Below are 15,658 nucleotides of genomic sequence, written 5' to 3' on the forward strand. Positions count from 1 at the left end.
AACAGATGTGAAACATGGAGCTGAGGGGACTTGAACATATTATTCAAACACGTTATCGGTGCACGTTCATTCACTTGTGGCTACCTCTCCACAAACAGCACCTGTATCACTCAACGGACCAGGGAATCCCTGTTCTTCTGATAAGTGCAAGTCACAGCAGCGATACTTACATCAATCAAGTAGTGATGAGCGAACGAGCTCAGTGATACTTGGATATCACTTGCGTATCTGGGTGATGGGATGTGCTCAGATTTGAAGCTCGAATCCCCGCCCCACATTTGCCACCTGTTACACAGCCAATAAACATGCGTGGACTGCCTGTAAATGTAATGCTGTAGCCATCTTGGTAGTGGCATTACCGTGATTGGCATGCTGCATGACCTCAGCAGAGGTTATAAACAACCTGAGCCACTATGCTCAACACACTGACACCATTGCACAACTCAGTATGATTGGAGGGAGAGAGCAGTTATACAGGCCTGTGTGTGCACAGTTTAACTAATCAGAGTCCTGTAGTGTTGATACTGGTGCTGCTGCTGAACCATCATACTAACAGTCCTTCTAATCCTGTGCTTTGCTGTTGGTATCAGATACACTCTGCATTTAGCCTAGGGACTGTTGCAGGAGCAGAGAGAGTGGCAGAACACAGTCTCTAGGCAGGGCTTAGCAGTCAGAAACAATTGACTATATTGTCATCCATACAGTTTAACGTACTTAGCGTTACATTATAGTGATATACAAAACTCCCAAAAAAAAAGTTTAACATTTTTTTGGGACTGAATTAAGTCATCCATGGAGTTTTACGTGGTTAGCGTTACATTACGGTGGTATATAAAAGTAAAAATAGTTCCACTTTTTTTCCGGATTCAATTAGTCATACATACAAATTAAGGTCCTCTGTGCAAAATTCTGGTGGTTTATAACTTTTAAAACATGCTTGGTTTGGTACAGTTGACCACATTTTTTGATTAATTAAAATATTTTGTTTCAATTAATAAAGGAAACTTGGTTTTCAGAGACCTAGCAATTAGAAAATGTGTATGGGATAGGAAAGTGCTGATGGTGCATGCAGACGCTGAGGATGTGGGGCAGGTGCGACTACGCATGTTGCTGGAGCACATGAAACACGTCCATCCACAACACATCCATCCCACTTTGCAGGGAGGCACGGGACACCACTTCTGAAGCCAAACCGGTGTGAACAGGCACTTAGTTGGAAAGCAGATAATGCTTCCAGAATGTTTGCCAGAATCACCCAGTCTTCCACATGGTCCAGTCTAACCAGCCAACAGTCTGGATCACTTAATCCTCACCCTGTTCCTCCTTCCTCCCACCATGTTGAGTACCAAGAGACTAGTGATCCCACACTAGGACACTCCGAGGAGCTCTTACAACATAATTTCTTGGTTGTGGCCTCTCACCATGCATGTTCCAAGAGGAACAGGAGGATTTGTGTAATGATGTGCAAAACTTAGAGCAGCCACGGTCAAAAGAACATGACAGTCGGGAATGGCACATTTTGTCTAAGGAGGCAGCAGATGATTATGAGACACAGTTTCGAATAACTCAGGTTGTTGTTTAGTCAGGAGAACCCGGGTACAGCAGTGGCAGACAAGGTGGTGGATGACGAAGTCACCAACCCAACCTGGGAATCTGGCATGCAGAGCGAGGCCAGCAGTGCTGAAAGGGCCAGGGAAATTGGCAGCATTGAAACAGATAGGATGTGGCAGTGGGTTGAGCAGAGGGAGAAGATGAGCAACTGTTACGCAGACCACCGACACTCGTAAATTTCTCTGTTAAAGAGTTAGGTGTTCCCCAGTCTGGGACTTTTTTAAAGAGAGTTCAGAGACATTATATAGTCATTTGCAACCCGTGCCATGCAAAGATCAGCAAAGGTCCTTACCACTAAGAGCCTAACCACCACCAGCATGATCAGGATGGATGACTGTATTACCCTCCTTATCTTTTTTTCCTGGTTTTGTACACAGTGCAAAGCCTTTATGAGTGTACAAGTTCCATAATTACACTTTCTCAATTTTTTTTTTATGAAGCACTCCAGTTGGTGCCTTCAAGGGTGTATGGCTTTATAATTTTTTTCCTTATGAGTGGAGAAGTGTGACAACTATACTATGCTCACAATACTTGAATGAGGCACTATAGTTGGTGTCTTCCATGGTATATGGATGACCCTGCTTGTAATTTTTGGCAGGCTTTGCACTTCGTGCATAGCCTTTATGAGTCTAGGAGTACCACTATATGACAATTTGAACAGAATGTGTTTGAGGCCATCCTTTATGTCCAACAGAGGGTATATCTGAGTCGGTCTTCCATCAAATTTTTGCCAGTTCTTGCATCCTTCATAAATTACGCTGAAATTTCCAATTTTTTAATAAAATATATCAATTTTAGTTTAATTAAATAGGGATTTTTGTGTACTCACCGTAAAATCCTTTTCTCTGAGCCAATCATTGGGGGACACAGACAGTGACTAAACGGGCTGCTAAGAAGCACACTGCGTTTTTTACCGTGTGTGCCACTTGCAAGACTGCCTTGCCCAGTGCCCAGACTAATCCGTTATGCACAGCCTGTCAGCAGCAGCAGCGAGGGGCGTTGTGAGCACAGGCCGGGTCGCAGTCCGTGCATAACGGATTAGTCTGGGCATTGGGCAAGGCAGTCTTGCAAGTGGTACACACGGTAAAAAACGCAGTGTGCTTCTTAGCAGCCCGTTTAGCCACTGTCTGTGTCCCCCAATGAGGCGTAGGAGAAATTATTATTTTTTAACATTTTGCCTTATATACAAGTTATTATACAGGAAAGAATGTTTCTCAACTTTTTTTTCCTGTAAACTCCAATTTCTTGTAGATTTTGAATGTTTTATTGTTAGTCCTTAAAGTGGAGTAAAAGTGTGACACCATTGTTCTCAGCAGCAGTCTGGGAGTCAGACATGTTTCCAGGGGTCTTCCCCATGCTGTTCTTCTCTCATTCAGCATTTTTTCCATCCATTTCAACATTTTCACTGCCCCCCAGACCTCCTTGTAGGGTCTGCCGGAAAAATACTCCAATTTCCCATTGACTTCCATTATACTAGTTACTGGGAACAAGCATCCGAGCATTATGAATTGCTCGGTTCAAGTAACGAGCATCCGTGCATTTTAGTGCTCTCCCATCCCTAGCATTTAGCAAAACCTGTTATTGTGAATGTTTTAGCCTATATCTTGGGCATGTGCACTATACCACTGATATATTCGCATCAGTAAAAGTGGGGAAGGAGCGTTACAGGTCAGAGCTTACAAATAATGTATCGTCATGATTTGTAGTGAATAATGATGAGACTTAAGAGATCCTGGGATGCTCAGAAGAAACACTCACTGGGCTATGAGAAGTGAGGTTGGTCTCCTCCTGATCTTGATGTGTAGGGCTGGGACACTGGGTGCAGACACTACTCGGGGTCACTTCGGACTGCTGACCGCTCTCCTGCGAACTTGCCACTTCCTCTGAAGTTACCGAGTCCAGTTCTGCTGCTCTTAGAGCCGCTGACAGCACCTGAACCTGGGCTAAAAGGACAGAATGAAAACTTTATTATTCTAATAAATCTTAGCTAGATTTCAGGGCTGCCAATTATACAGCTTCCTTTATTTTCAAAAGATCCCTGAAAAATAGATCTTATCGATTCTGAACAGGAACTCCATTACTTTTCTTACACCAGTTTTGATAAATCATTATTGTCTTTGCTTTTTTATTATTATTTATTTTTTTACATGCAAGGTGGCCAGAAAAAAAGCCAATTCCAGTGTTAAGATTTTTCTCTTCATTACGCTTACTATATAGGTTAATTATGTATTTTCCTAGTTGGAATTTTTACACAAAGCCGCAATACCATATATGTGTTTTTTTAATTATGTTATATTTAGTTTACATAAAGTGGTGTGATTTGTTTATATTTTCTTTTTTAACAAGATTTTTTCTGTTTGTTTTTTTAGTCGCCCTTAGGCAACATGTACCCGTGCTCATTTGATCAGTTTTAATATATTCTGCACTGCAACACACCAGTGTTTTAATATAGCTTAAAAATGATGATCTCCTTTGAGGCCCATCCACAGGTTGCCATGTTAATCCATTGGTTCCCAGGAGCATCTAAATGGTGAAACAGCATCGATTATAACTTGCCCGGGTCGTAATTGTTAGAGGCGGTTGCAGGTTACAGCGTAGCAAGCCCCCAATCAACTATCCACAAGAACATCCTGCGTATGTTGAGAAGGAGTTAAAGTGAAAGCTGACATTTATACAGTATATATAATATGTGAATTATTACAGTGTAGGAATTATATATATAGGTAATATGGTCACAATATCAGCAGAATGTGTATATGCCAGACACTGGTCTTAGCGTGTATGACACTGGGGGGTAAATTACCTTGAACGTCCGGATCATCCATGTGCCCCTGCAAGCTCTGGAGAACCTTCTCTATGTCACTACTGGCCATGTAGGACTTGCAAATGAGATTGGATTCAGATTCCTGGTCAGTATCTTTCTTTGACTCGGCTACAGGCAGTAAATCTAGCTCTTCACTTATGTCAGGCAGAGGGCTTCTCCAGTATAAGAAGGAGTTAAACACATCAGGTCGTCCTTCTGTAGAGCTGCCGGCTGGGGGTCTCCTGCTGTGGCTGCCATCGCTTTCTGCAGAAGGACCGCTAGTGACATGTTCACCATTACTGGAATAATCACTGCAGTTATCTCCGGTACTACAATTAGGACTGGTCCGATTTGCTTCGGTGAATATATTGTCAATGCTGGAGACAGATAAGTAGTATATAAAAATAGGTCATTAACCAAAACAATCTACAAAAAACAGCAATTTTTTCCCCACCTATTCCGATAAAAACCCTGGACAAGACAAACGCACAAAAAAAAAGCAATGTTAACAGACCCTTACAGATACAAAAATTTGCTGGGTGGCATAAAAAGTAACAGAAAAACAAAGAGTTTGACGCACAGTCCTGTTTTTTGAGTGCACAGGGCATCGGACTGGAAGGAAGAATGGACCTGGTCACCACCAAAACCACCATCAAGAATGTTCCAACTGTGGAAACATAGAGGCAGAAGGGTTTTTTATCCAGGGTAAAAAGCAACTTAGGCCTGTTTCACACTTCCGTTTTTGTGTCCGCCAAACGGATCCGTTTCCGTTTTTTTGACGGAAACTGATGCAAACGGATCCGTTTTTAAAAAAACGGATCCGTTTTTTTGACGGATCCGCGGTAACCACTAATGGAAGTCTATGGGACAAAAAAAACGGATCCTGAAAAAAAATGGCGGATCCGTTTTTTTACGGAAACCAACGGATTTTGACGGATTTGAAAAAACGGAAGTGTGAAACAGGGCTTATACGACTAGAGAAGGTGAGTGCAAAGTCTACCTGCTATTGCTACCAGGTTAAAAAATAATTACCCTGTTCTAGGGTATAACCTGTATAACTGGAAGGCAGTCATTTACCCATAATGCTGTGTCCCCCGATATTCATACAAGAAATCTGCATATCCACATGATGAATATATTTATCGGTGGTCTAACCTGGAGCTGCAATGTGCACTGTCCACAGCACTGGTATCTGTCAGCATGTCTTCTGTGGGAGGTCTAATGCTCAGCGTCCCATCCTCCTTCACATATAACCCCGCAGATGACGGGTTAGCGAAGGTGGAGATGAACGGTCCCAGAGACTGAAATGCAGTCTGACGAACCTGTGACATAAATCAGTACGATTAATAGGGCAGTAATCTAAAAAAAACTGACCAGCACCTCCGAACAGAACAAAGCTAGTGTGAACAGCAGCAAGCTGCCATGACTACATAATATACAAGTAAAAGAATACAGCAGCACTTTAAGCGCCAAAATGTATGCAAACATTGAATATATGCCTCTCCCAGGCTATAAGCCTACAAATTTAATGGGCAGGTAGAATAATTAATGCTGGATCTTACCTGTCCATTAAATGTGTAGGTTTTTAGTCTGGGAGAGGCATATTTGAAAAATATTAGGTTTAGGGTCCCATCAAAGAAAGGTCACCTAGCCGTGTTTGATGGGCACACATGAATTGGCCAATTTATGCGTCAAGTACCTTCGTTTTATAAGTATATTCTATATAGCAGTAATGCAGTCCAAATTTCACATATTCAATGATTGAATACATCATAGCACTTAGTGCTGCTGTATTCTCTTGTTCGGGAAGTAACCTGAATGCAAGCTTATCATATACACTAAGGGCCCATCTTAACTGCCCCTAGGAATGCTTATTTCATTGATATTCGTGCAGTTGGGTGAAATTATCTTTTGTGCTTTACAAAAGATCATCGTTTTCGACAGCACACCGTCCTGTGTAAACAGCATCTGTGCTGCCGAGAACAATGTCAGCTCATGCGCTACGAGCGATCTATTACAGATCATTCAGTGCACATGAGGAGCAGTCCTCCTTGTGTAACCAAGATATTAAACAAAGGCCGATCAGAAAACAAGCAATTGATAAGACAGTTGTTTAGTGCCCCACGTCGGCCATTGTATATCGAGCTTTACATGCAATCTGAGAGACAGAAGGCACATAAAACAACTACTCCAGCCTGTTCAAGTAAATATGAAGTTAAAAAAAGACAGTAACTAGTTAAAATAATACAATAAAAAAGGCTATAAAACAACCACAGGATACAAATACATCCCAGGCTCCTTGCTTAATTACAGGCAGGAATACAATTCATAGATGCCCTCCCCCAAAATCATAAGTGCAAACACATTTGAGAGGTTCTGAATCATTAGTTTTCCAATGCGCTTGGTAATATGAGCGAGTTAGTATCTCCGATCTGAGCAGTCGCTCTATTAATGTCGCCAGCATTAGAAATATGCAGCCTGCTGTCAGCAATTTGCCATTTGGAAGCACTTATGTTGTAGGAACTGGCTGCCTACAGCTGCTCTGCAGCTCCCAGCACATGGCATGGCAGAAATAATAAACCTCCCCCCCACTGGTAGTACTTGTGCCCACTCATAAGAATGGCCTATCAGCTCCTGGAAAAGTAGGCTTGGTGTGTCAGCAGAGAAATTAAGGAGTAATGGGACATAATACAGTGAGCCAAGGGCTATGGCCATGTATAAACACCCAGCAATAAGTATATATATAGAGAAACCCAAAATAATAGGGCTGCACTGTCCAAAAGAAGAACTGAAGGGTTATTCCTAGATCACACATTTACGGCATGTCCACAAATGTAGGATCCAGCGGGGGGGGGACTTGTATCTATCGGACATTTATTAAGTATGCTCATTTTTCAGAACTACTGAAAAATCTACATATACAGTTACAGTTCTAGTCCTGGTTAGTGCGCAATTGGGTCCCAATTTGATAAGTGAAGGCTTCTGCTGAGGAAATCCATATCCTGTAAATTTGCCAAAAAATGCAATAGCTCACACAGCTCTATAAGTGTAAAAATAAAAATGTAACAGATTTTTCAGACAGGGGTGACACAAACATTTTTTTTTCTTTTTTTAATCACTTAAAAAGAAAAACCCCAAACAATACAAGCTTGTTATTACCGAATATTGTACTGAGCTGGAGAATCATGTCGTCAGGGCACTTTTACCGCACAAAGAACACCATAAGACCAAAACAAAGAAAAACAATGGTGTAATTGCGGGGGATTTACCATTTTATTGCCCTGTTTTACAGTACGCCATATGGTAAAGTGAATGGTGTCATTCAAAACTGCAACTTGTCCCACAAGATAAGTTCTCATACCGATATAAAAGTTATGGCACTTGGAATAAGGGGAGGAAAAAACAAAAGCACAAAAAAAAGAAAGTTGGCCTTGTCGGGAAGGTGTTAATTATATCAGAAAGAAGTGGCTCCTGGCGAGCAACTTACCCAACGGCAGGGATCGCTAATCAGGTTTATGAACAGAGGAGAGAGTTTGGTCCGTCTGACCTCACTGGATGTTGTGTAGGACACGGCCATGAAGCACTCCGCACACACTTTACGCATCCCCCAAGCGCTGTCAGAACACAGCTCCAGAAACTTAGGGATCTGCAAACAGATTGGTTATACATAGAGATATAACCTAGACTATTCAAAGTTCACATTTTTCACCCCCAAACATCTGCAAGGTTCTCTTGGGTTACAGTAAAATAACCTTTCAGAGATGGGCGCAATCTATTGACCCAAGAAAACACTGCATACTACAGACGGTCATCACATGGAGGAGCAAATCAAGATGTGCATGAACAAGCCTTAACAAGGACAACTTGCCCATTTTCCTGTAGAACTGATCCCACATGGGGTCAACACAATATGGTTATGCAGTGTCAATCCTTACCAAAAACTTCTCAGTAGCTTCCAGGCCAACGGCATTGCAAACGTCTCCAAAGTTAGCTGCACAGACCTTTATATAAAAATAGATAAAAAAAAACTTAATATCTCAGTTACCAAGTAAACAATGGCATTCACATCTTCTCAAGAGTAGAACCATGGCAGATGAATCCTCTCCCTTGAACACAATTTTGTTTCTTTTAATCTATATTAGCCCAAAAATGTGTGCAGATTTACTTCCTGCTATGCCAGAACAGAAGATGGAGCCTTGGTTGGCTGATACAGAGGACAGTCATAAAGCGAAAAGATAAAATTTCAGCTGTGTGCAGCCACCACTAGGGGGCGATCAGGAGCTTACTGCGAAGACAGGAAGCAGCAATGGCACCCAGGACTGGATTAGTTATCCCAATGGTTAGGAGCTGGACCACAATACAAAATTATGAAAAAATGGAGCATCAGCTTAAAATGTTCGATATTTACTTACAGAGACGACCTACTTACATCAGTTGAAATCTTTAAAGATCTAACATCTAATGAATATTAGTGTGCAAACTTGATGAATACTATTAGAAATGAGATGATTATGGGATTTTGGGAGTATTCCTTTGCTTACACTCCAGGTACTTTTACATTACACGACCTGCGGACTACACATTTCACGACCAACGGTTCTTAAACAACCTGTTAACACAGGCTGACCGCACTTCCGATAAATTGTTCTGCTCGCCCAGATGGTCATTGTTCTCGGCAGCACAGGTTTTGTTTGCACAGGACAATGTGCTGCCAAGAGCAATGATTTTTTAAGCCAGTAAAAATATCGTTTCAACTGAAGGATGACGGGTGATCGGCAGCTTGTTTACAATGGATGATTATCAGCATTTCTAGGAACGCTCGTTCTCGATAACAGGCTAGTGTAAATGCACCATACATTGGCATTTCTGTTTCAGATACACTCGCCCGTTTAATGCAGGATACCTCGTGCCTGTAGGACATCTGATTCAAAGTTTCACTATAACAGAGTCTATAACTAGTTTAACCGCTTTTCAGAAACAACAACAAAGCTGTGATTGTGGAGGTGAAACTTCTGATATGTGACATGGAAGTCACTGGATAAGATCAGGTTATATGTTTTGTGTTACTATGACATTATTCAGAATAAAGGCAAATTAACACTATAAAAATGCATTTCTATGTAAGTAGTACATCACGTTGTAAAGATATTCTGCTGCCCACGGCAACTTACTATATTTTCCAATTAAACGTCATAGTATAAAGGTAACGTAAAACCTTTCCTCATCATTCTCCTAGCTATCCGACACAAATCAGATGGCTCTCCCCTTCTTCGTTAGGTCTTGTTCAGACAAACGCGGTCTCGATCCATATGCACATATGGGGAAAAAAATTGCAGTATGCACTAGTCTTTCCTTTTTTTGGTCGAATCAGTTCACGTATCAATGGCAGGACCCTCCTGTACCCATCCATGATGTGGGACAGGGAAAGGTGATGCATATGGACCCAGTCACATCCAAATGTTGCAGATGTGACTGACCTGAGAATGGCGACATCCATCTAATTTTAGCCTTAGAGAAAGCAACAACAGATATTGGGGAGAAGGTTATACAGTGGCTTAGGAAAGTATTCCTTGTCATTTTTTGTGTTTTGCTACCTCACTCCCTAGAATTTCACGCTTTCTGAGGGTTTGCATCAGTTCATGAAAAGCACATTTATTGTGAAGCAAACAACAAATAGGACAAAATAATTGAAAACAGTGTGCATAACTATTCGCCCAGAATACTGCTCCAGATCCTTCAAGCTAGATTGTTTCCTCTGGTGAACAGCAATCTTTAAGTCCGAACACAGATTCTGAATTGGACTAAGATCTGGACTCGACTAGGCCACTACAAAACATTTACTCGTTTCCCCTTAAACCACTCAAGTGTTGCTTTAGAAATATGCTTTGGGGCATAGTCTTGTTGGAAGGTGAACATCTGTCACAGTCTCATATCACTGACTGACTGAAATAGGTTTTGCTCAAGAATATCCCTGTATTTCACACCACCCATCTTTCCCTCGACTCGGACCATTTTCCCTGTCCCTGTTGCAGAAAAAAATCCCCACAGCATGATGCTGCCACCACCATGTTTCACTGTGGAAATGGTGTTCTTACGGTGATGAGCTGTGTTGGTTTGGCACCAGCAGTAGGAGAAGCAACAACAAATGATAATATACAGGCCCATCATAGGCACAAAAAACAAGGGTGGGTGCGGTGCCCCCCAATGAAGGCTCCAAAAAAGATTTTACGATGAGTACCAAAAATTATTTTTTCTTTATTGCTTCATTGGGGGACACAGGCAACCATGGGACGTCCTAACGGTTGACGGGACAACCGCCGTTGCAACACCTACCTACCTAGGCCAGCATCAGCTAAGGCGTAGGTATATACCCTATAGAATCTTGCAAAAGTATGAAGAGATGACCAGGTAGCGGTCTTGCAAATCTGGGTTGTAGAAGCCTGGTGGTGAACAGCCCAGGAGGCCTCCACCGCACGGGTGGAATGAATCTTCACTCCCGGAGACGGTGGTCTATCCTTAACTCGATAAGCATTCTGTATAGCCAAACGGATCCAGCAGGCGATTGTAGACTTGGAGGCAGGGAGTCTCTTACAATAAAATTCAGGAATGACAAACAAGGCATTCGAATGCCTGAAGGATGCTGTCCTTGAGAGGTAGAGAAGTAAGGCTCAGGCTAGGTCCAGTTTGTGGAGAGACATTTCCAGAGGATTGGCAGAAGGAAGGAAGGACAATATCTTTGTTGATGTGGAACGGGGAGACTACCTTAGTTCGTAATTTGTGTGTGTAAAGTAAAGGTTTTTTTCTGCCTACTCTTCCATAAAAGCCACCTCTATGAAGTGTAACAGCTTATTGTGGTAGTATGTACAGATACTCCAGTCTCTGCTTGGGATCTCTGCAGCACCTTCAGGGTTACCTTTGGTCTCTGTGCTGCTGATTTTATGCCTTCCTTACCTGACCTGAGAGTTTTGGTGTACGGCTCTCTCTTGGCAGTTTCTTTGTGGTACTACGTTCTTTCCATTTGACGATAATGGATTTGATGGCGCTCAGAGGATCATAAGAGATTGGGATATTTATTTATTTTATATTTTTTATAACCCAACCCTGACTTATGTTTCTCAACAACTTTGTCCCTGACTTGTTTGGAGATCTTCTTGGTCTTGTTTGGTCAGTGGTGCCTCTTGCCTAATGGCGTTGCAGTCTCTGTGGCCTTTCAGAACAGGTGTGTATTTACTGACAGACAATGTGGACACTTAGATCGCACACAGGTGGGCTTCCTTTCACTAAGCATGTGACATATGAAGGTAATTGCTTGCACCATAATTTGTTAGGGGCTTCGTAGCAAAAGAGGTGAATACATATGCACATGCCAAGTTTTAGTTATTTGATTCCATAAATTTAATGTATGTTTATATTTTTCTTACTTCACTAACTTAGACTATTTAGTGCTGATGCATCACACACAAATCGGATTACAAAAATATTTACACACAGGTTATAATGTAACAAAATAGGTAAAAGCCAAAGGGGTGAATACTTTCCCAAGCCACTGTACATGGAAATAAAGAAGAGGGTAAAGCCCTCTTCACACATAGCGAGATCGCTAGCGAGGTCACTTACCTCCGACCCGGCTCCCCGCTGGATATCGCTGATCGCGCGAGGACGGGATGGTCCATTTCTCGTCGTCGGCTTCCTGCTGGCGCCGACGAGAGACTCTATGGACGAAGGCGGAAGATGTCACCCTCGCTGCGTGTGACAGGTAAGTGACGACGGACGACCGCTGCTGCATCGCTGGTGAGATCTGCCTGTTTGGCAGTTCACTAGTGATCATTTAGCGATGCACCAGCGATCCTGACCGGGTCGTATCGTAGTCGGGATCGCTGTTGCATCGCTAAATGTAAAGGGGCCTTAAGCATATTACAGACAAAACATTATACTTCAAAAGCTGCAGAAAGGGACATCACTCCAGGAGTGAAGCTGTACTGATAAATGAGAGCTACTGATGACAACTGAATCCAGGACACAAAGACCTAACATCCAGCATGCATTACCAGTGTTTACGCATCCACAAGATAAAAAGTGTGAAACTGAGAGTAGTTTACAACCTACATGACAAAAATGTCCAAAGCCTTTAAAGGGTTCATATCATTTTTCAAATATTTTATACTACTTAAAGCAAACCTGTCATCAGGATTTTTCTAAGTAAACTACAGGCATTGTCAGGTTGTTGCTGTTGCACTGATTAAAATGATACCTGGATTGAAGAAATCTGTCTTGTGGGTACTGTTTAATCTGTGTATGCAGTTTTGAGTTAATGATATGCTGGTGCTTCAAGGCAGGCCTATGGGCGGGTCTTTTTCTGGTGCTCTGGCCTCATTGCCATTTTTTTAGGCTTAAATGACAGGTCACTGAACCTTCAGTGACCTGCATCCTATTTTAAATATTGCACCTGCCCATTTAATATTGTGGTCTTCAAAAAAAAATTTGTTCCAAAAAATGGCGGCGCATGCACAGATTGAGAGCATTGATTGCCGTTAGATTCCGCCGCCATTTTGCTGGAGCAAATTTTTTTTTTTGAAGACCACAATATTATATGCGCAGGTGCAGTATTTAAAATAGGAGACAGGTCATTGAAGGGTCAGTGATGTGTTATTGAAGCCCAAAATGATGACAATGAGGCCATAGGCCGCCCTGAAGCATGAGCATCTCATTAACGGAAAACTGCAAACACAAATTAAACAACAACTACAAGACGGATTTAATCAACCAAGGTATCATTTTAATCTGTATTAACAGCGCCAACCTGACAGTGTCTGTAGTTTACTTAGCAAAATCCTGATAACAGGTTTGCTCTAAATGTGCTGCAAATCAGGTCCTGAGACCCCCACGATGGTTCAAAAGATTGCTCACAAGCGACCCGACAGAGCTGTGTATGGGCATATATTGTAAGTTCTATATGCTGAGGTATTATCTCTTGTAGATGAACCTGGAGTACTCAAGAAGCTGACCATTTACACCTTCTTCTGATCACTGACAAGTGCAATGTTGTTGAATTTGTATTCATACAAGGTCAGGACACTGCACCCATAAAATAAATCATGGAGGTGGACATGTTGTCATCAGTCTATCTGTAGTGCCACTGCAGGCCATAAGCTGACTGAGTCAAAAAATCAGAATAAAGATAGTGTGCTTTTATGTGATAAATCTATTTCTACGGTTATGCTTACACTGGCACCATGGCTAACGTTTGCAATGAAAGCCATGACGAGGTGTCACATTTGTACAATAGATCCAAACTGAAAAAATACATATAGGGTCTATCAGATATCTGTCCTTATGATGACAAGACTAATGCTACGTGGAGCACCATACTTGACATGTAAAGTAGATTTACAGGCATATAAAAGTAGAGTGAATTGATAAAAAACCTGAACAGTATGGTGGCTTGTGCTATGTAAGTCACTATAAAAAGGTCATCAGGTCACAACCTATGTTCCCTGCTAAGCTGTGCATTCTGGAATAGATAAGCGTAAAAAAAAAACACTCTGAAAGCAGGTATATTGATATTTTGGCTTCTTGACCCCTTAAATTTGCTGTTTTAAGGCTTTAATTTCCTGCTAGGCATAAAGGAACCGCAAGCCTTATGTATCAGCAAGGGCCACTTGGAGTTTGCTTTTGGGCCCCCTGTACCACACAAAACTCGCGCCGATGGCCCGGCATTACTCATACTGTGTGGGTTTGGATACTGGGAGCTTAGACTTGGCCTGACGAGGCTCACGGCTACAAACATTGACATGGCCATACCTTACGGACTTGGAACAATTTGCTGTCGCTGCAGAGATCGCAGAAACGTGGAAGTAACATCTGCTCTACTGTCTGCCTGCCGAGCATGGAAATCATTTTACAGATAATCTGGGGGAGAGAAAGAAGTTATGCAGGCGGACATGACACACACGTGTGCGTAAGTTGAGTCATGCAGGTTATGTAAAGCTCAGTGCAGGTCAGGAATGTGGAATGTAGCCAGGTTTACGAGACCTGTGCGGATGGCAGGTGCCTGTGTAAACACGCAGGAGCAAGAGTTTCCCAATTCCTGCCCTTTTACTCACATTCACAGCTTCCACTTTGTATTCGTCATCGTTATCAGGAGCGGAGAGCTCCAGCAGAATGGGGCAGACTTTGTTCTCCAGATCGCGCTGGTCGATCAGGTCTTGCTCCAGAAGGATCAGTAGAGATTCCTGGCTCGCTTTCCTTACCTGCGGTAGAGACAAAAGGAGCAGAGTAATTTGCTGTGTACACATGTGTTATGCGATATCAGTGCTGCGAAAGGTAATAGGTTTTTCTAAAAAAGTTTAATAGCCACCATGGATGGAGCACCACAGGAGACTTGTCGGAACGGCAAGTACCCAGCGGTTTCTCCCCGCCTGCTCTCCTTGAACGACAGGTCTCCGACTATGCATGAATGCAAAGAGACCCATCACTCTAGGGTAACAGGTGGGGTGAACAGGCCTGTCCAACTAGCCTCCCATGCAGCTCGGTAACAGGGAGCTTTTAAAGTACGGTTTAACCTAAAATGCTGCAATGTTCCCAAGTCAAACATACCTGGCTGATATCATAGCCAGCATCTGATACATAATGCACGATTTATCGACATCAGGTATCAGCTATCAGTTTGCTGGGAAAGACCACCAATATGCATTATTACTAACCTAAGAACTAGAAAATAGCATCTCCCAATTGGTGAAAATGCAGTGGGTGTTAAATATATACTATAGCTGATCCCCTGCCACATCGGCAAGGATCGGTGTTAGCACCAATCATGGCCATTTAACCCCCAAGATGCAAATTCTGCAGGCAATAGCAGCAAGCATCTAGATTTTTTTTTTTTATTTGTTTATTAAACTTCAGAACCAGAGAAATGTACAACATACATATTTGCTTGTGGTTGTGAATATCATACAGAGCATACACATTACCATCTATTAGATACTAAACAAAAATTGATCACTCTTATTAATATACAGGGTAATATATGCATAATCCCCCAAACGTATACAGAGAACAACAGGCTATACATTATAAGCATGTATATCAGTCACATCTCACATCGTGTTACTCAGATAATGTAGTTTAATTATAAGTTACTAAACTACTACTACATCAACTATTTACTAATTCGCAGCCTAATATCTTACATTATGTTGTCTCATATGCAATGTCTCCATCTTACAAAGTAAGATGAGATGAATT

General features: G+C 42.1%; 1 protein-coding gene across 2 annotated transcripts in view; it reads right to left on the minus strand.

The window, feature by feature from the left end:
• Nucleotides 1-15,658, minus strand: part of LOC141096058 (serine/threonine-protein phosphatase 4 regulatory subunit 1-like) — a 99,169-nt gene that overhangs the window by 39,015 nt on the left and 44,496 nt on the right. Inside the window, exons 6-13 of one of the 2 annotated variants that reach the window (XM_073582442.1) lie at nt 14,518-14,664; nt 14,216-14,323; nt 8,350-8,415; nt 7,902-8,060; nt 5,570-5,736; nt 4,995-5,081; nt 4,415-4,791; nt 3,370-3,554 (exon numbers count right to left, since the gene is read on the minus strand). In XM_073582442.1, the coding sequence (XP_073438543.1) occupies nt 3,370-3,554; nt 4,415-4,791; nt 4,995-5,081; nt 5,570-5,736; nt 7,902-8,060; nt 8,350-8,415; nt 14,216-14,323; nt 14,518-14,664 (1,296 nt within the window). The remainder of the gene's footprint in view (nt 1-3,369; nt 3,555-4,414; nt 4,792-4,994; nt 5,082-5,569; nt 5,737-7,901; nt 8,061-8,349; nt 8,416-14,215; nt 14,324-14,517; nt 14,665-15,658) is intronic. The other variant, XM_073582443.1, reaches the window with a different exon arrangement.

This window comes from Dendrobates tinctorius, unplaced genomic scaffold (assembly GCF_039654945.1).
Source record: "Dendrobates tinctorius isolate UK_male_01 unplaced genomic scaffold, ASM3965494v1 ptg000071l, whole genome shotgun sequence".
Lineage (NCBI taxonomy): Eukaryota > Metazoa > Chordata > Amphibia > Anura > Dendrobatidae > Dendrobates > Dendrobates tinctorius.